This window comes from Indicator indicator, chromosome 36 (assembly GCF_027791375.1).
Source record: "Indicator indicator isolate 239-I01 chromosome 36, UM_Iind_1.1, whole genome shotgun sequence".
In the NCBI taxonomy this organism is placed as follows: domain Eukaryota; kingdom Metazoa; phylum Chordata; class Aves; order Piciformes; family Indicatoridae; genus Indicator; species Indicator indicator.
Window position 1 is genome coordinate 1,437,177 of NC_072045.1, and position 18,320 is coordinate 1,455,496.

The following is an 18,320-nucleotide window of genomic DNA, read 5'->3' on the forward strand; positions in this document are numbered from 1 at the left end:
CTGTGTTGCCTCACAAAACCCTGGCACAAGGCCGGACCCACACCGAGCTTGCTGAGGGCCTGGGTCTGTCGTAGCCTCTGTAACAGGTATCAGTTTCACCAGAGATTTATTATTTGTTCACAGAAAGAAGAAGAGATCAAAAAACAGGAGCTGGGCCAAGCACCACCTGCACTGGCACTCAGGGCAGCCCCCATGCCCCAGGCTCTGCAGTGCCTACAGCTTCTTGCCCTTCTTCAGCCTGTTGCGGTGCCATGTGTTGTACTTCCGCAGGCGCCTCCAATACTCAACTGAGTCAGGGTCCAGCTCCTCCAGGTTCTTAGGGGGTCCAAGGTGGATCTTAAAGAGCCTGAGGGTGAATGCAGAGAGAATATGAAGCTGTGGCAGGAAGAGTGAAGGCACAAGCATGGCACAGAGTGACGGAGGTGTGACAAGGACATACAGAGCCCTCATTGACCACATCCACAGCACACACTGCTCCCTTCTCCTGGCCCTTGGGGAAGGTCTCTGGGATGCAGAGCAGCAGTATTCCTCCTTCCAGAACAGTCTCTCCTACACCATTCATGTAGGACATTCTGGGATAGCAACTCTGTAGAGATGCGCACCCCGGGAGGGTACAACACCCCTTCTGCACACAGCAAGGGGAGCTGGGCACCACCTACCAGTCAGGGTACTCGGAGTCAGGCTTCAGGGCCACCTCTGGGCCCTCCTTGAAGTAATTGACTCCCATGGCATAGGTGGTGAGCATGGCGGGGTCAGTGCACACCTCTGGCCCCTTCAGTGCCTCCTTTGCCACGCTCTTGCCCTTGGACTTCACTGCTGCAGGGCCAAGAGCACGGTCAAGACAGAGTATGTGAAGAGGGGGAGAGAGATGCATGCGGGGGAAAAGACAAGGGCTCAGCGCAGGGGACGTGGCCATGGCCGCCGCGACGAGCAGCAGCAGCGAGGACGGGGCAGAGGAACGGGGCAGGGGGTGGGAGGCACAGGGCATGAGGACGGGAGCTGAGGGAGAGGTCGGCAAGCAGGGCAAAGGAGCTCCCGGGAGGAGGGGACAGCGCTGCCGCTGCAAAGCGCCGGGGGCCCAGGGCACAGTGGACTGGGCCGTGCAGGGACACCGGTAGGACCGGAGGACGAGGCTCACCAGGCTTCTTCGCGTAGCCGCGGGCCGGTCCGGGCAGCAGCAGCGCCCGCAGCGCCCGCAGCAGCAGCACCCGGGCGGCCATGCTGCTGCGCCACGGGGCCAGGCCCGCGCCCAGCCGCGCACGCGCCGCCGGCAGCGCCCGGAAGGGCAGGTAGGAACCTCCGGGTCGGTCAGGGCTCGGGCCCGGCCAGCGCTGCCCCGGGCCCGGCCACCGGAGGGGAGAACGAGTACCGGCAGGGTCGGGCCCAGCCCCGCCGGGCTCCCCCCCTCCACAGATCCCCGAGTCCCTCTCCCCGCCCGGAGCGACGCCATGGAGAACTGCATGGATTTCCAGGCGGCTGCCCCCTCCGCCCCGGAGCCGCCGGCTATGGACACGGAGGAGGAGGCGGTGGTGCGGCCTGGCGCCCCCGAGCTCCGTGTGGGTGGTGCGCAGCCGGAAGGCCCCCATTTCAGCACCCTGCTCACTGACTGCGGCTCCAGGCAGGACCTGTCCGTCCCCGAGGGTCAGCGGAGGTGTCCGGGGCTCTTCTCGAGTCCTGCTTCAGCCTCTGACCTCAAAGGAGGGGGAGGTGGAGAAGAACAAACTGAGCTTTGCCGGGGCTTGGGAAGAGAGATGGAAGAGCAGGCAGTGACCACGGGGCCGCAGGGCGCTGCCGGCTGGAAACCCAGCGGCAGGAGCACCGCTCAGGACACAGGACACCCCCGGACTCCCAGCAGTGCTGATCCGACAGGCATGGAGCTGGATGAGGCTCCCTCGGCCAGCACTTTCCCCGGCAGGGCTGAGTGGGCAGAGGGTGCAGAGGATGAACCCTCGGAGATTCAGGGCCTGCTGGCGCAGCTAGAGACCCTCGACTCCAACCTCTCCGACCACTCTCCTCGCTCGGAGCGAGGCCTGCTGCTCTCCTGCGATGCTGGCTCAGCCTCTCCGGCGGGGGAGCAGCCCCGGCGCGGTGGGCAGTGCCAGGGCCGGTGCGGGCCCTGCCTGCTGCATGTGGCCATGGGCCGGGGCCTGGAGACGCGGCCCTGCTGCGCCCAACACTCGGCCTGTGCCCGGCCCTGCCACGGCCTGCTCTTTGCCGAGGCTGACCCGGAGGACCTGCTGAGCCTCCTGCGCTGTGAAGGGGGACTGCCTGAGGCCGGTGCTGAGACACCTTTGGCCCATTCCAATGTCCTGACCGGGACCGATCTGGAGATGCTGCAGGCTCAGGAGGAAATGGCCACTGTGGAGAAACCTGACGGGCTGCAGAGGCCAGAGAGCTCGGAGGAAAGGCCTTCTGGTGGCTGGTGTTACAGAGAAGGGCTCTGCGAGGTCGACTCCACCTGTGAGAGCAATCGGGAAGGTTCCCCAGAGCCAGCCTGGGTGGCCCTGCCTCCTGCTCCAGCCCCAGAGGCAGAGCAGCCAGCCCAAGGCAGTGTGACTGTGAGTGCAAAGTGCATGGGCTGTGGTGGTGTGGCAGTGAGCCAGGAGATGCCCTTTGGCTCTGCTCCCTCATGAGTTTTTGGTGGGGACAGAGAGGAGCCAGAGATGTCTTTTTCTTGGGTTTTACAGGGCCTCATGCTGCTGGGGTGCCTAGGCAAGACCCTCAGTACTGGCTTTGGCTTCTGCTGCCCTGAATGCAGGGAGATAACTTGTGTGGCTGTGTGATCTGTGCATGCCCCAGGGAAGAGGCTGGTGGGTCCAAACAGCCCCCCAGCCTCAGGGATGTTGTGCCCCTCACTGTCCTGGTGCTCCAGGGGCAGCATGGCCATGGGGCTGGCAGACTGAATCCCTGGGAACTGAACCAGAGCCTCACCTGCTCTTATTGCTTTGCAGAACAGGGAATCCTCATCTTCCTGCGTGGCCTTTAAAGAGGGTGAGTTGCTTTTATGCTCCAGCAGCAAAAACACCCAGGAGTCCTGACTCACCACCTCCTCCTCCTCCAACCCCAAATGTAGGCTGGGCAGGGGTCCCAGCCAGGCTGGGGAGCACCTGGCTCTGTGCCCACATAAGGCAGGAACACGGCTGTAAGCTTTGGGTGGCCAGCTTGTCCTTTGCTGAGCAAATGGGGGTGCTTCAGGGATTGTGGAGGGAGAATGCACTGACTTGGGAATGGAAAAGGAAGAATGCCAGGGTGTGCCTTAGGGAAGACAGAAGCAGTCCTGGGATCAGATTTGTTTCTCTGGTGATGCCAGGAGCCCATCTTCTGAGCACTGCTCTGCTTTGCTGTGTATAGGAAAGCAGCTAAAGGGCAGTAGGAGCTGGTGCCCCTCGTTTTCAGAGGTGGGGGGACCAGCCACTGCTTAGTCTCTCCTGCTGCCTCAGTTCCAGGCCCTTGTGACCCAGAGGAGCTGCTGGACGGTGTCATTTTTGGGGCCAAGTACCTGGGCTCCACGCAGCTGGTGTCGGAGAGGAACCCCCCAGCCAGTGTCCGCATGGCACAGGCCCAGGAGGCGGTGGACAGGATCAAGGTGCAGGAGGGTAGGGGGGCACGACTGCCACCAGCCTGGCCCTGCTGGGCCAGCATTCAGGACCTGCAGGGGAACCTCCTGGCCATGGGGCAAGAACCCAGAGGAGTCTCAGCAGCAGCAGTGACCTCTCCTGGACGCTTGGTTCTGCAGGCACCAGAGGGAGAGTCCCAGCCCATGACGGAGGTGGATCTGTTTGTTTCCACACAGAGAATCAAGGTGCTCACGGCTGACACACAGGTGAGCAGGGACTGGGGCAGCCACACGGCTTTGGGGCTGCTGAAACCTTTGGCTTTGGGCCCACACCAAGTCGTGGTGCCAAGAATAGTCTATGGGTGAAGACAAGCACCTGGGAGGAGACCTTTCGCCCTGCAGCCAGCCCACCTGTGTCATCTCCCTCAGTTCCCTGTGGGGCTGCATGAGGCTTCTCCTGCAGACTGTGCCAGGTGGGAGCTGCTGGGTTCCCAGACCATGCTCTGTAGCTCCTTGCCTCAGAATGAGCTCTGCTTTACAGTAAGAGGGTAGAGCTGCTTTGAGCACCAGCAGCACCCAGGGATGCAGGCGAGTCCTTGACTTAAGCTGCTGTTTGTGCCTTTTAGCACAGGCCTAGTATGTGCCAGGCACTGTGGCATTTGAGCACAAACTGTTGGTGGCACCACTTGCCTGGCTTGCAGGCTGCCCATGGTTCCATCAGGCTGGAGAGGGCTGAAGATCTCTGCTGGTGTTGCTCTTGCCAGGAGGCCATGATGGATCACTCCCTGCAGACCATCTCCTACATCGCCGACATTGGCTCCCTCGTGGTGCTCATGGCACGGCGTAAGCTGCCTCGGCGCTCAGAGGGGGCGGAGGAGAAGCGACTCTACAAGCTGCTGTGCCACGTCTTCCACTCAGCTGATGTGAGCCCCCTGGCAGGGCAGGAAGTGTGGGGGTCCTGGGCTGTGTCCTGCTGTGATGAGCAGATCCTCTGGGTGCTCTCTGGCTCTCTGTGCTGGGCAGTCCTGGTGAGCACACAGAGCAGAAAGCCCAGCATGGGCACCTCTGCAATGTAGAGGGGCCCAGAAAGAAAAGGCAGGAGGATTGGCACCATAAAGTGGCCCATTCAGGCACAGAGGGAGCCAGGGTGCCCCAGAGCTCCCAGGGCACAGTGCCTGTGCTGGGTGTTGCAGGGCGCCAGCAGCTGTTGGCTGTACTTTGGCCATGCTGTTGGCTCTGGCAACGGGCAAGAACAACCTCTCTTTCCCCAGGCGCAGGTCATTGCTCAGGCCATTGGGCAGGCATTTGGTGTGGCCTACCAGCGCTTCCTGGAGGCCAACAGCATTGATCCCAGTGAGCTGAGCCCTCGCCAGTACAGCTGTGCCCTCGAAGACCAGGAGCAGTACAACGCGGAGCTGACTCACTTCTCCCGGCAGGAGAACTGCAAGGATGTAAGAGCTGCTTTGGAGGAGCAGGGACTGTGGGGTACACCCTGGTACCTCACTGTCAACTCCTCCATCGCTCCCTCAGCAGCTGAGATGCTCCCTACAGCTCTGAGCCCCGTTCCCCTGGCTCTGGGCCCAGGACACTGTGCTGTGGGGCTGGGACATGTGCACCATCACTCTGGTGACCATAACCCATCTGTGCCCCTCTAGGTCTGCATCCATAAGCAGAAGGGAGAGATCCTGGGCATTGCCATAGTGGAGTCGGGCTGGGGCTCCATCCTGCCCACCGTGGTCATTGCCAACCTGATGCACAGGGGCCCTGCAGAGAGGTCAGGCAAGCTGAGCATCGGGGACCGCCTCATGTCTGTCAATGGGATGAGCCTGGTGGGGCTGCCCCTGACCACCTGCCAGAGCATCATCCGGGTGAGTGGGGGCTGCACAGGGTAGCCTCCTGACTCCACCCTGCCAGGAGGGCAAGGGCTGGCAGAGTGGGACCAGCCTGAACGTGTCTGGGAGCGTCTGTAATGCTGGGGACCCTGATGCTCCTGGTTCCGTGGCAGATGGGTGATATGAGGCTGTGGGGCATGAAGGAGGCCAACCTATAGTGTGGGCTGCGACAGGCCCTGCGCTGGTGCTTGCAAGGAAGGGATGTGACAAGGCAGAAAGTGGCCTCAGGGGCAGTCTGGGGACTGGATTTGTAAGTTCTGTCTGAGCATGGCACTGTCCCTGTGTCTGCCTCAGTTTCCCCATTAAAATCAGGTTAGTAATCCTCAGCCCTGCTGTGAGCACCTCTCTTACCAAAGCCAAAACGCTCTCCAAAGTCTCACAGAGCCCCATCCAATCTTCCAGGAGCTGAAGCACCAGACAGAGGTGGTGCTGAACATTGTGCACTGTCCCCCTGTCACCACGGCAGTCATCCGGCGCCCTGACTCTAAGTACCAGCTGGGCTTCTGTGTGGAGAATGGCGTGGTGAGTGCCCCGTGAGCTGAGGGCTCAGCCCCTATGGGTGTGGTGAGTGCCCCCCGAGTTGAGGGCTCAGCCCCCATGGGTGTGGTGAGTGCCCCCCGAGTTGAGGGCTCAGCCCCCATGGGCGTGAGTGCCCCCTTGAGCTGAGGGACAGGGCTCTGGCTGTGTCCCCACAGAGGAGCTGACAGCTCCAGTGCTCTTCATGCCTGCCAGGGCTGAGGGTTCCCAGGGCTCTGCTACGCCACTGCAGAAGGCTCTTCCTTGCTCTCCTGCAACACCAGCAGCTGGCTCTGTCTCTCTGGTTGCTCTTTAGCTGTTTGCTTTTTAAGGGGTGGCTTTCTTGGTGTGACCTTCACACATTTGTTACTGTCCGCAGTGTCCCACCCTGCTCTGTGCTCCCCAAGGGCTGCATTGGGAAGGGGAGAGGAACACTTCAGGACCAATTGCTGGTGTGGGTGGGCAGCAGAGTGGGTGGCACAGCTGCATCATGCTCTGAGCAGTCACTGGAGATGGTTACCTCCAGGCACGTGGGAGCTGCCCCTGGGGAGCAGCTCTGTCTGCAGCTCAGGTTTGATGGGAACACAAGGGTTGGGTGGGGGAAGCTGAGCTCGCCCTCAGTCAGGGGACTGCCAGGTGCCATCCCTGGCCTTGCTGCACACACCTGGGCTGGAGGGGACAGCAGCCAAGGCCTGAGCTTTTGCTGGGAGCCTGCACAGATGAGAGGGTTTGGTGTGGTGGCTGTGGGCACAGCTCTGATCTTAGCAGTGCTCCCTGCTCCCCAGATCTGCAGCCTGATGCGTGGGGGCATTGCAGAGAGAGGTGGCATCCGCGTGGGACACCGCATCATCGAGATCAATGGGCAGAGCGTGGTGGCAACGCCGCATGAGAAGATCATCCAGATCCTGACAGAGGCAGTCAGCGAGGTGAGCCTGGCCTGGGCTGCCTGCAGGTGCAGCTGCACATGGAGCAGGCTGGGCTCAGGTCTGCACCAGCACCCCCAGCTTCAGTGTCTCCAAGCTGATCTCTGCCTCTCTGCCTAGGTGCACATCAAGACCATGCCAGCCTCCACCTACCGCCTGCTGACTGGGCAGGAGCAGCCTCTCTTCCTCTGAGCTACTCACTCTGCCTGGCTGTCACCACCTGTGCCTGGGGCCAGAATAGTCTCTCTCTCCTGCCCCAGCCAGCACCCTCATCAGAGCCCTCTGGACATCAGAAAGGGCCTAATCCTGCACTTCTTTGTTTTTGCTCAGGACACAGTGGGGGACCTGATACCCAGCTTGAGCAGTGTCAGGTCTTATGGTGCCACGGGTTGGGCACCTCCACCCTCTCCATTCACCCTTTCCTGCCCCACAGTGCCTGCACAGTGCCTGTCCTGCTGCCTCACAGGGTCCCTCACCTTGGCCTGGTTCTGGCAGGAGAGGGAAGCCCATCCATCACCACAGATTGCATTTTCACACTCACCAATGGTGCCTTTCCCTGTGGGGGGATGGTGCTGGAAGTACAGCTCCAGGGCTTGCCCTAGCATGTCACCAGAGCAGCACTGCCCCTGCATACCAGTGTGTGGGTGCACACTGACATCCCAAGTAACCAGCAACTCCCAGACTTAGCCTTAAGGGCAGCAGCACCTCTGGCAGCCACTTCTCATCTCTGGCTTTGCCAGAGGCCTGTCATAAGTGCAAATTCCCTGTTAGGCCTTTTGCACTGAGCTGGGGAACCAGCCCTGCTTTTTGCTGGTGCTGCCTTCAACTGCTCTGCACACACAGACTGATCCCACTGCAGCCCTTGGGGCTGCCCTGGGCACAGCAAAAGGGAATGCAGCACTGCCCAGCCCCACATCCTGGGAAGCCTGGGGTGGTGAGCCCCAAGGCCCAGCCCCACATGCAGGGCTCTGGGCCCCTACAGCCAGGGCAGTGCTGAGCTGACTTTGTGTGCTTGGATGATGTAAAAATAAAAGTGTTGGGGAACATGGGAGCTGTGTTTCAGGAGCCCTGCTTGTGCTGCAGCAGGGGAGGCTTGGCTCTGGGGCACGCAGGCTGAGCCTGTTGTGGTGCCAGGTGCTGGCACAACCCAAAGTCTGATCCTTACACTGATGCCTCTTGGGGCAAGCATGACACGTGGCCATGGCAGTGCCTGCATCCCATCAAAGCCACCCTGCTGTGTGACCCTTCCCAGGGTGCTGCCACCCAGTGTGCACAGACGCAGCCCAGCCTGCTGCAGACACCCCTTTTATTCTCTGCCAGCCCTTGCCCTCCTGCCGGGGGGAAGGCAGGCCAAAAGGGGAAGGAGGTGATGGGTACAGCAGCTGGCTGCCAGGTGCTGTGTGGCACTGCCTGCACTGTCACATGGCACTGGTGGGACAGGCCAGTGGTGCTGCTACACATCCGTAGCTGGGCCCCACTCGTAGCCTTCATCCTCCTCGGAGTCATCCCTGGCCTGTGTGAACCTCTTCCTCACTGCCTCATGCTCATATGCCCTGGGGGAGGAGAAACTGCTGTGATGCCTCTGACACCCAGTCAGGACAGGTGGCAGAGGCAGGCCCCTGTTTGGCAAGGGCAGGCCACACAGAACCAGCACTGAGGGCTCTGCATGCCCCTTGCTAGCCCATGCCAGGCTCCCTTGGCTGCCCTGCTGTGGGTACCTGATGCTGTTGTAGCACTGGGCCTGCTGGTGCTGCTGCTGCTGCTGCTTAGCTGCCTGTAAAAGGCCAGAGAGAGGAAGGGGCAGGGGCAAGGTCAGGGGCAGGATTTGTGCCACAGCCTGCAGCAGTGCTGCATTCCTGCATGGGGAACCAGAGCTGGGCATGGATCTGCCCAGGTACTGTGCCACTCCAGCTGTGCCACATGAGCCACTCATCCTGGTATAGGGACACCCACCTGCTCTCTCAGGCTTGGGGACATCTGCACGGGCTCAGAGGAGCGGAGCAGCCCGGGCTGGTCGCAGGCATCCTCCCCCTCCATCTCCACCTCACCATCTGTGTCCTCGTAGTCGCTGTTGGCGTGGCTGTCGCAGTTCAGGTAGCCTGAGGCCACTCTGCTCCGTGGGTTCAGCAGGTCCAGACTGTCCTCCAAGGCCACATCTGCCTGCAGTGTGGGGATGACAAAAGACCTAGGACCCCAGATGTGGGGGTGGGGGTGCGTGGCCCTCTAGCCTGCCTGCCTGCAGCCCGGGCAGGCTGAGTCTTGCCGCAGGGACCCCCTGCCCTGTACCTGCTCTGCTGTCATCCAGACCGGTTGGCTCTGCTGTGTCCTGATGGTGTCCTTGATCTCCTCGTACCAGGTGTTGCCGCTGCCGCTGAGCCTGATGGTGGCAGTGAAGAGGTGGCTGCAGTGCTTCTTCATCTTGCTGGCCTGGGCATACAGGTGCCGGGAGCTCTTCCTGGAGTCGGGTGCCAGCCACTGGCGCATGGCCTTGATGCCCTGCCGGCTCTCAGGCTGACAGAACACCACCACAGGGTAGTACTGCACGTAGTTGAGGCGCTCCACAGCTGAGGGCGTAATGTCCAACAAGGCATGCTTGTCCTGGGGCAGGGCACAGCTGTCAGCCCCACAGGCACAGCCATGAAGGCCGTGGGCTCCCCACCAGGCCCTGGTCCACAGTCCCAAGGACACAGTCAAGATCTCACCTTTTCTGCGATCTGCCGCACAGAGTCCAGCTTGATGACCTTGGATGCTGCCCCATCTCGGGGCACGCTCGCTGCAGGGCATACAGAGGTGGTGTGAGAGGTGCTGGGGGAGATGTGGCATCTCCAGCAGCCCCAGGCTGGGTCTGGTCATGCTCAGCCCCAGGCCTCTGTCCCTCAAAGGGGAGACTTGTCCACAGCCTGGCTGGCACAATGACACATGGAGAGAGGGTAAATGAGTCCAGGAACATGTTGGGGTGTCACAGGGAGGGGGGCAATGAGGCAGGACTGGGACAGAGCTGCAGGTAAAGAGCTCCCACAGGCCCTGGCCACTGAAGCTCCAGCTGCTGGACATGAGTTCCTCATGGGGTGGGAGCACTTACGGGCAATCTCAAAGAGCTCAGGCAGCTCCGTGCTCAGTTTCTGCATGGCAATGTCTGCGATTGGGCCCAGGATCACCACTGGCCGCTTGAAGGTGGCTGTGGACAAAGCACAGACTGGCAGAGGGGAGCTGGGGGTGAGAGCAGAGCTCACAGCTCCCAGGGATCCAGCCCTGTTCCCTGAGATGCCCACGGGCCTGGCACTCACCCCCTCCTCCCAGGAGAGCAGAGCCTACTGGCACCTGCAGTGGGGCAGGCCCAGGGACAGCATCCCCTAGGTGTGTTTGGGTGCTAGAGACAGCCCTGGAGCTCACCTTCCTTCAGAACCACCCTCTCATAGGGTGGGTAGTGGCCCTGCTTTGTGAGACTGGACAGGTCCTCCCGGCTCTTCCGCAGCATCTTCTTGGCTCCGCGCAGGCCCCGCAGCTTCCAGAACTCCGCCCGGGCCCCAGAGGGGCTGGCTCCAGATGCGGCTTTCAGCACCGACTCCAGGCTGGCAATCTGCTCGGCCCTGGAAGATGGAAGGGCTCAGGGCCTGCAGCCTCTGAATTTGACTCCTGCTTTGTCTCTCCAGTCTCCAAGGTGTGGGGCAGGAGCTCCATGGTGCTGCAGTAGCCCTCCCCTTGTACAACCAGAGCAGCAGCTGCACCATCAGCCTGAGAAGGGACTCCAGCAGCTTACTTCCACTGCTGCTCCACCAGCCCTTGCCCTGCCTCTTACTGCCATCTGTGTCCCCACCTCACCAGGGAGCCATCCTCTGGCTCTGCTCATCCTGGGGCTGTCACTAGCTCCATCCCTACCTGCTCTGGTTGGGGATGATGCCCCTGTCCTGCTCTGCCAAGTCCCTGCCCACACGCACGGCCAGCCAGCTGCCCAGCCTGCCCCGGTACAGAGTGTCCAGCACATGGAAGATGTCGCCGCGCGTGAAGCTGAGCCCTGATGGTGAATCCTTCTCAAAGTCAAAGTGTGTCCGGATGTGGAATGAATCTCCCATGTTGGATGAGATCATCTTCCTATAAACTGGAGCCCAGAATGAGAGAGACCATCAGAGCAGGAGGTGTCCAAGAGGGAAGATGATGGAGAAGATTGGAAGGTGATGGAGGGATTTGGGAAAAACTGAGGCTGGCCAGGAGCCTCCACTGTAGCCCCTGCTGTTGCAGAGGGTACTGGGGACACCTTGCCTGTCATGGCTCTCAGGTATCCTGAGAACAGTGGGACCTGGCCCTCCAGCACCCGCTGGCCTCTGCCACGGTGCCAGAAAGCCCCCGTGTTCCAGGAAGCTGAGGCATAAACAGGGCGAGGATGGTCTGGTCCCTTCCCATCACCTCTCTGGAAGAGGAGGAAGGCGGTCTGGGGAAGAAAGACCACCCTGTGGTGGCAGAAAGAGCTGTGGAAAGTCAAGCAGCTCTGAGGATGGAGAAGCACAGGATGGGCCTGGTTGTCACTCACTGTCCTGCTTGCTCTGGGCGCACAGCGTGATGTCCTCACCGGGCGGCAGGCTCATGAGGTACTCCACAGCCTCCTCACGGGTCAGGTTCTGGAAACTGGTGCTGTTCACCTGCCACACAAAAGCACTTGGGCACAGCCCCTCCAGCAGGATGGATGGCACAGGTGCCAGTGGAGGTCCAGGGATGGCAATGCCCAGGGCAAGGTAGGAGATGGATCTGGTCCCTGCCACAATCCCTAGTAACCCTGAAGGGGGCCTTAGCCAGCTGAGGTGGTGCCTGCATGGTGTTCACAGGACCAGCCCCTTAGGCAGTGCCTGCAGAGCCAGCCCAAGGGGCATGGGCCATGGGTACCACCACTGACCCCAAACAATGCCCAGCAGGACCCAAACCCCAGGCTGGGCTGTCAGACCGTGGGCCGGTCCACGTGCAGAAGCATTTGGAGCCGTTGCCAGCCCTGGGTACCTGCAAGATCTGGTCCCCTTCCTGCAGGCCCTGGCTGGCAGCTGGGCTGCCCTCCTGCACACCAGATACGAAGATGCCCACATCATTGCCACCTGCCAGCCGCAGCCCCACGCTCTTGGCCTTCACAAAGTGCACAACCCTGCAGTCTGCGCTGTACCTGCCGCAGGGGAGCCATAGTCAGCCCAGCAGTGACATGCATGGGACAGCACAGAGGCCACCAGCCCTGCATCCCCAGCGCTGCAGTGGGACAGATTCCATCTCCCCCAACCCTTCCCACAGACATACCCATCCTTGTGGGCAGCTCGGGCAGCAGGGCTGGCACGGAGGCTGTGGCAGCCATCCCCCTCCACAGCTACCAGCAGGTCTGTAGGCAAAGAGAGCTGGTCGAGGAGGCAACAGTGGCTGTGCCACTGCCAGGGCAGCCAAAGCACAGGGAGACTCGGTGCAGCTCCACCAGAGGAGCTTGGGCAGCAGAGATCTGCAGGGCCCAGAGCCCACTCCATGCCCTTACATCCCCCAACCTGATCTGAGCTCACTCACCAGAGCCCCCAGCATCATCCATGGTTGCATCAGCTGCAGGGTCCATGATGGATTTTCTCCTCTCCCTGGAACAAGGTTTGGGCATGATTTAGGCAGGTCACAGAGGCAGGTGCCAGATGGGCATGGGGAGGCAGTGCCAAGTGGGCAGCAGGGCTAGCAGAGCAAGCTGGAGGCTAAATGGCATTCCCACCTCCAGGGTGAAGTGGCTCCAAGGATGGAGGAGACCCAGTCCCTCCCAACAGGCAGAGAACGTAGGAATCTGATGGGGGAGAGAGGGGGCTCATGGGGACAAAGCAGAGCTTACGGTGGGTAATTCACTCTGGCAGCAGCTGGAGGCCATGGGGAGCTTGCAGGGGATAGCAGATGTGACATATCAGAGTCGATATCAGAGATATCTACAGCAACAGAGGCATCAGTGACCACCCAGTCCCTCTGCTGTGCATTTGGCCCTCAGCCTCTCCACCTTGGCCCCTCACCCTCCATCTGGGAGCTGTCGCTCAGGCTGTCCTCTGTGTCAGGGATGTTGACCAGAAACTGCCGGTGGTCCCGGAGGATGAGCAGGGTCAGGACCCCTTCTGTCTTCTCAATGAGCTGCTGGGTGTCAGCCAGGGACATGTCCTCACTGGCCACCCCGTTGATCTGGAGGGAGCCGAGTGAGAGGCCTCAGCACACTCCTGGGAAAGCTGCCCCCAGACAAGTCCCACTCCAACAACAATTCTCCAGCTGCCTCTTCCCAGGTCCCTTCCCAGCCCCAGCCACCATGCCTGTCCTGGGCCATGTCCCCATTCCTGGCTGCCTCTCATTGGGACCTCATCCTGCACAAAGGAAACAAATTAGCAAGGCTAATTAACTCCCACCATTAGCCTGCATGGAGGTAGGAGCTGCTCAGATGCTGCCTGAAGTTCAGTTTGACTCTGACCTTGGCCCAGCACTGTTCCTCCACCCACCAGTGGGTGCTGGGGAGCAGACTGTGGGGCTCTGATTTCCCCGGGATGCAGCAGCTTTTTCTCATTGGATTGCTGAGGCAAAATCCTCCCATTTGTCCCAGAGTCACTTTGGCCTCAATTCCCAGCAGCCACAGGTGTGCCTGGCCCATGCATGCACAAGAAGAGTCTCTGCCTCTATTTCCTCCTCCCCCCAAATATTTTAAGCACCATTTCACCTGACAAACTCTGAATACCTGAGCTACTCGGGCCAGCTGCTCCCAAGTGGGGACATGGACAAGCAGCAGGAGACCACATGCACTGGGGACAGCAGGGCAGATGTCACCCTGCTGTGGCATGGGACAAGCTGCCACCCCTGGTTGAACACCACAGGGCTGCCTCAACCAGCCAGCCCCAGCACTGCGGGGAGCAGGTCCTTGAGAGCCTACACAGGGTCTCCAGTGATGGTTACAGAGCCAGGGCAGGGTGTGGGCACCAGAGCTGCCCTCAGCCAAGCTGCCATCCTTTGTAGGAAGCCAAGAGAAGAAGCTCTTAGCTTATCCCCTGTGGTGACACTAGCCAGGGACAAACCACCTGAAGAGAGGGAGACCATGCACCCCATGGGCAGCCCATACCTTCAGGATGAGGTCTCCCTCCTGCAAGGAACTGCCCTTTGCTGCCAACCCATTCTCCACTATGTGCTTGATGAAGAGCTGGCTTCCCAGCTTCAGGCCATACTCTGCAACAGAGAGAGCCCATGGCAGTGCCAGAGCCAGGCAGATGCAGGTCTCCCCTCACCAACACTCCCACCAGCCTGCCCTGGATGGCCTTGGGCATGAGCAAGCCTCAAAGCTGAGCTCTGCAACCCTGGGCTGAGGCCAGGCAGGTTGGTGACCCAGCACTGCCCCTCACCACGTCAGACCCTCACCACATCAGACCCTCACACCAGCCTCATTGACACCAGCCCTGCTACTGCCTCCTTGACACCAGCCCTGCCATTGTGTCCTCCCCCAGGAGACAGGCAGCCATAAATGAGGCAGCAAAACTTAGGGCCAGAGGGACTGGAAGCACCTCACCTTCGTTCTGCTTCTGCTTCACCAGGACGGACGTGATGGGCTTCATGGGCACGTCCTGGCACGGCAGCCGCTTGAAGCCGGACACCAAGACCAGCCCCTTGGGGTCACATTCGCCACCAAAGCCATTGGTAGAGCAGCGCCGGCTGTAGCCCTTCCTGTCTGAGCCACTGCCCGGCCTCTGCCTCTGGTAGCTGCTGTCCTGGCTTTGTTTTCGGCTGCAGGACGCTGGCTTGTGCTGGCAGAGGTCATCCCAGCAGTGGCCGGAGCTCCTCTCGCTGGAGGAGTCCCTGTCGTAGCCCCAGTTGTGGTCCAGGTCGTCCCGGGAGCGGTGAAGGGCCGGGGCTGCGCCGTATAACCCAAGGTCCTCGTCCGAGTCGTGGCGCCGGGCTGCGGAGGGGGACCCGAGGCTGCTCTTGCACGCAGGGAAGTGAACTTTCCTTGGTCTTTTCACTGTCTGCAGGTGGAAAGTGAGAAGGAGAGGTGCAGCCATCTCTGCCAGGAGATGTTTGTAGAGCAGTTTCCAAGACCTGAACAGAACCCCTGGGGTGTGTGGGGCAGTCAGGCTGTGGTCCTGTGCACAGCACTGACTCGGCCCCACCACAGGGCACTCACGATGTTGGCGATCTTGCCACAGGTTTTAAGGGTTTGGATGGCAAACGAGGACAAAACATTCTCCATGGAAAGGCCATTCACCATCACGATGTGATCCTTCCTCCTGGGAGGAAAACACAGCCCTGGCTCAGCTCCAGTTGCAGCCCTCACCCAGGGGAGCTGGCAGGGTGGCAAGGGCACCTGTTGCACCAAGGCATCCCCATCCCAGCTGGGCAGGGTGGCAGCAGTGCTGGTCCTGTCCCAACAGAAATGATTCACTGCCCTTCCCGTCCCTGCTGGCATTGAGCACACCACATGTCACTCACTGCAGGTGGCCCACTGCTGGTCCCCCTGGCACCACATCTGAGACAACCACTGCCGTGGCCCCAGTCGCCTTGTTGGGACAGTCCCGGCCTCCACAGACAGCGAAGCCAAAGCCCCGCTGGGGGTCCTAGTGGGGACAGCAGAGAGAGGTCAGGCAGGGAGGGGTCAGGCATAGTGAGCCCCACAGCCCCCAACCCAGGCCATGCTCACCTTGCTCAGGGTCACTGTGTGCTGCTCCCAGATCACCATCTCCTCCATGGTGGCCCCCAGCCAGTGCAAGCGAGGCAGGGCAGCTGCAGCAGCTGGGGGCACGGTCTGGCTTCGGCTCCTCTTTGCAGCTGCTGGTCCTTTCCTCAATCCCACTTTGGGCTGCAACAAAGAGCAGAAGCAAAGCTGAGCCGCAGGTACTGGCGACAACAGCGTGCAGGGACAGAATCCATGGTGGTGCCTGGGCACCCACCAGGAGCACTGGGACTCACAGCTGTGTTCTACCCCAGCTAGCCCCAGGTGGGAGCTGACTTACAAACCAGCAGGAAATTTCCTTCTCCAGAGGTCTATCTCCATCCCCTCAGACGTGTTCACAAACAGATTTTACAAAGGGACAGCAGGTCAGGACTGGGACCATGTCTGGTGCCACCTGCTCATGTGTTCTCATGGTCCTGTTCCCTTCCTCCTGCCAGGACATGGCAGTGCCTGGGGTGCTTTGGTGTCCTCCTGCCTGCCTGCTTTGGGCTCTGTGACAACGTGGAACTGACAGCTCTGCCAATCACTTTGGGAGCATCAGTGCCCAGCTTCAGCCTTTGGTTTCCCTGAGGAAGAGGCCTGGCTGGCATGTGACATCCCATCTGGGTTGAAATGCCTGGGAACAGAGCCAGGGATCCCCTCCACTGAAGGCAGAGAGATGTGGGAGCCCTGTATGGGGTGGGGTACAGTGGAGCCAGAGCCTCCTGCAATTCCCAGTGGGGTGGGACAAGAAGGAGCCTTGGTCAGGGGCTGACAGGGGCTAGGTTTATCCATGCCATTGCACATGCCAGGGAAACTCCAGTGAGACCACCAAGTAATGTCCCAGGGTGATGGAGACAGGAAATCTAAGACTAGCATGATACCACCACCACCAGGTCCTCACCCTACCAACTAGTACAGGGACAGACTAAAACCCATTGCCTGCCCACAGCAGCCCCAAGCCAACAGTGAAACACCCCCTGCAAAGCTGGACTGCTCCCAGACATCACAGCCTACTCCTGCCCCAGACATATCAGCACTGCCAGAGCCCATCCTGGCCCCACCCACAGCACTGCACAGGCGTGGCATGGCCACAGCCATGGCACAGGCATGGACAGAGCCCATAATGGGCACAATGAGCCTGGCCACACCAGGTCTGGTACAGGATACCCTAGTGTGGCAGTTTGGGCTGGGTGCCCCCTGCCACTGCTGCATGAGATACGCCTCTGGTGTCCCAGATACCCACCCACTGGGGGTGGACACAGGAAACGACGTATTTCTACCCATAAATCCTGCACCCTATAAAGCCATCTGCAGAGTCATCCTCTTCCTCTTTCTTCCCTCTCTGCTCCCATGGGAGATGCTCTCTTATCGGGTAACGGTGGGGGAGTATCTCAGGCCTCTTAGGCCTGACTAGGCCTAATGCCAGGAGAATGGGGGGGGGGGACAGTCTCAGACCTGGCCAGCCTGAGACTTGCCTAGCAGCGGGAGGGGAGAAGAAGGAGCGCTGGGGGTTTGGGTAGACCCTCAGGTGGGAGGAGGGAAGGATTGGGAAACCTCTGGGTACTATGTAGGGAACTCTGTATGCTTTAGGATGTTCCTTTCCACTATGCTTTGTAGTTTGTAGTTTTTTTCTGTATTTTCACCAATCGCTTTTCCACTTAAACTTTCCATCACTCTCCAATCCGTTTGCGTGTGTTATTCTTTTGTCCCTTTCGGGGCAAGAGATGTTCTGGCTGGCCTCAAACCAGCACAGATTTTTGGTAGCAGAGGATGCCACCATCAATAACTGGCCAGCAGCTCCGCTAGGGGGAGATCTCTCCAGTGCTGATTGGCCCACAGCTGAGGTGTGGGCACCATCCACTGGCACCAGCTGGCTGGCAGCTCTGCCATGGCTGATATCTGCACTGTGACAACTGTCCAGGATCTGACTGGCCACTGGCTCTGCTGCAGCAGCAGTCCCCAGTTCAGGCTGTGCTGGCTCTGCTGCCCAAGGCACCTGCATGGCCCTGTGGTGAGGGCTCTGGCATGGCTGCTTTGGGGGCCATGCTGACTCCCCGGTGAAGCTTGGCCACCCTTGAGCCTGGATGGGGTCTCCCTGTGACAGTTCCATGAGAAGCTGGAAACCTCCACAGCTCCTCTGGGAACTGGCCATGGGAGGTGGCTTCAGTAGGACCAGGGAGCATCAGAGACGAGCGCTGGTGCCTCACAGGCTATGCCGTAGGCAGTGCCAAGCACGAATCCCATTAGGAAGCTGGGGCCAGCAGTGGGCAACCAGCCCTGGGGCAAGCACAGCAGCTCAGCCCCAGCATGAGGCCTTTCTGTGGCCAGTCCTCAGCTGGAGCCCCTGGGCTGGGCCCCCAAAATGATACCTGGGGAGGGAGGCTGTAATCCTTCACCCAGGCCTCACCAACAGCCCCGGCTGGCCAGGCTATGAGCCAGCCACTGAGGAGGACAGAGTCCAGGCTGGTGAAACCAGCCCGACTGCCCACCTGCCCATGCTCAACACAGGGACATGTGTGCGCCCAGGGGGCAGCTGGGGCTCATCAGGACCACAGTGTGAGGCACCCACAGTCCTGTCCTGGCGCTTGTAAGAGCAGTAAAGAAACAGCAGAGCCCAGCATGGCAGTGTAGTGGTTTCCTGCCAGACCAGTGAGCTGAGCTGGTCTCATCCCAGCTCTGCCACCACTGTCAACCTCTCAATGCTTAATGAGCTCCTTGGATGCCCACGGGTGACATGGCATAAGCCAGGGGACCCCCCGATCATG

The 18,320-nt window shown here is 60.5% G+C and overlaps 3 protein-coding genes across 3 annotated transcripts; 1 reads left to right on the forward strand and 2 right to left on the reverse strand.

The window, feature by feature from the left end:
• Positions 1-95: 95 nt before the first annotated feature.
• On the reverse strand, positions 96-1,450 carry MRPL54 (mitochondrial ribosomal protein L54). The gene is made up of 4 exons (XM_054396039.1): positions 1,436-1,450; positions 1,139-1,331; positions 660-816; positions 96-346 (listed from the first exon to the last, which is right to left on the reverse strand). Exons 1-4 carry the CDS (start codon positions 1,448-1,450, stop codon positions 214-216), a joined length of 498 nt encoding a protein of 165 aa, XP_054252014.1. The 3' UTR covers positions 96-213.
• On the forward strand, positions 1,449-7,921 carry APBA3 (amyloid beta precursor protein binding family A member 3). The gene is made up of 10 exons (XM_054396040.1): positions 1,449-2,558; positions 2,952-2,991; positions 3,441-3,586; positions 3,737-3,823; positions 4,321-4,479; positions 4,828-5,007; positions 5,212-5,424; positions 5,851-5,970; positions 6,750-6,890; positions 7,008-7,921. The coding sequence occupies exons 1-10, from the start codon at positions 1,449-1,451 to the stop codon at positions 7,077-7,079; spliced, it is 2,268 nt and encodes a 755-aa protein (XP_054252015.1). The 3' UTR covers positions 7,080-7,921.
• Positions 7,922-8,340: 419 nt separating this feature from the next.
• On the reverse strand, positions 8,341-15,714 carry TJP3 (tight junction protein 3). The gene is made up of 19 exons (XM_054396350.1): positions 15,541-15,714; positions 15,333-15,457; positions 15,028-15,130; positions 14,416-14,869; positions 13,975-14,078; positions 12,893-13,055; positions 12,721-12,811; positions 12,417-12,481; positions 12,162-12,240; positions 11,877-12,033; positions 11,416-11,524; positions 10,767-10,986; positions 10,281-10,477; positions 9,970-10,065; positions 9,590-9,660; positions 9,174-9,485; positions 8,835-9,047; positions 8,624-8,652; positions 8,341-8,467 (listed from the first exon to the last, which is right to left on the reverse strand). The coding sequence occupies exons 1-19, from the start codon at positions 15,586-15,588 to the stop codon at positions 8,341-8,343; spliced, it is 2,763 nt and encodes a 920-aa protein (XP_054252325.1). The 5' UTR covers positions 15,589-15,714.
• Between the last annotated feature and the right edge of the window lie 2,606 nt (positions 15,715-18,320).

What these genes read in the sequence shown, in the direction of transcription:
- APBA3 (XM_054396040.1), top strand. Translation starts at nt 1,449, where the DNA reads ATGGAGAACTGCATGGATTTCCAGGCGGCTGCCCCCTCCGCCCCGGAG. An exon ending in CTGCGTGGCCTTTAAAGAGG is followed by an intron (nt 2,992 to 3,440) that starts GTGAGTTGCTTT and finishes CTGCTGCCTCAG; the next exon opens with TTCCAGGCCCTTGTGACCCA. An exon ending in TGACAGAGGCAGTCAGCGAG is followed by an intron (nt 6,891 to 7,007) that starts GTGAGCCTGGCC and finishes CTCTCTGCCTAG; the next exon opens with GTGCACATCAAGACCATGCC.
- MRPL54 (XM_054396039.1), bottom strand. An exon ending in CGGCTACGCGAAGAAGCCTG is followed by an intron (nt 817 to 1,138) that starts GTGAGCCTCGTC and finishes TTGGCCCTGCAG; the next exon opens with CAGTGAAGTCCAAGGGCAAG. An exon ending in GACTCCGAGTACCCTGACTG is followed by an intron (nt 347 to 659) that starts GTAGGTGGTGCC and finishes ATTCACCCTCAG; the next exon opens with GCTCTTTAAGATCCACCTTG.
- TJP3 (XM_054396350.1), bottom strand. Translation starts at nt 15,588, where the DNA reads ATGGAGGAGATGGTGATCTGGGAGCAGCACACAGTGACCCTGAGCAAG. An exon ending in CGAGCTGCCCACAAGGATGG is followed by an intron (nt 12,034 to 12,161) that starts GTATGTCTGTGG and finishes CCCCTGCGGCAG; the next exon opens with GTACAGCGCAGACTGCAGGG. An exon ending in CGCCCAGAGCAAGCAGGACA is followed by an intron (nt 10,987 to 11,415) that starts GTGAGTGACAAC and finishes TCTGGGCTCCAG; the next exon opens with TTTATAGGAAGATGATCTCA.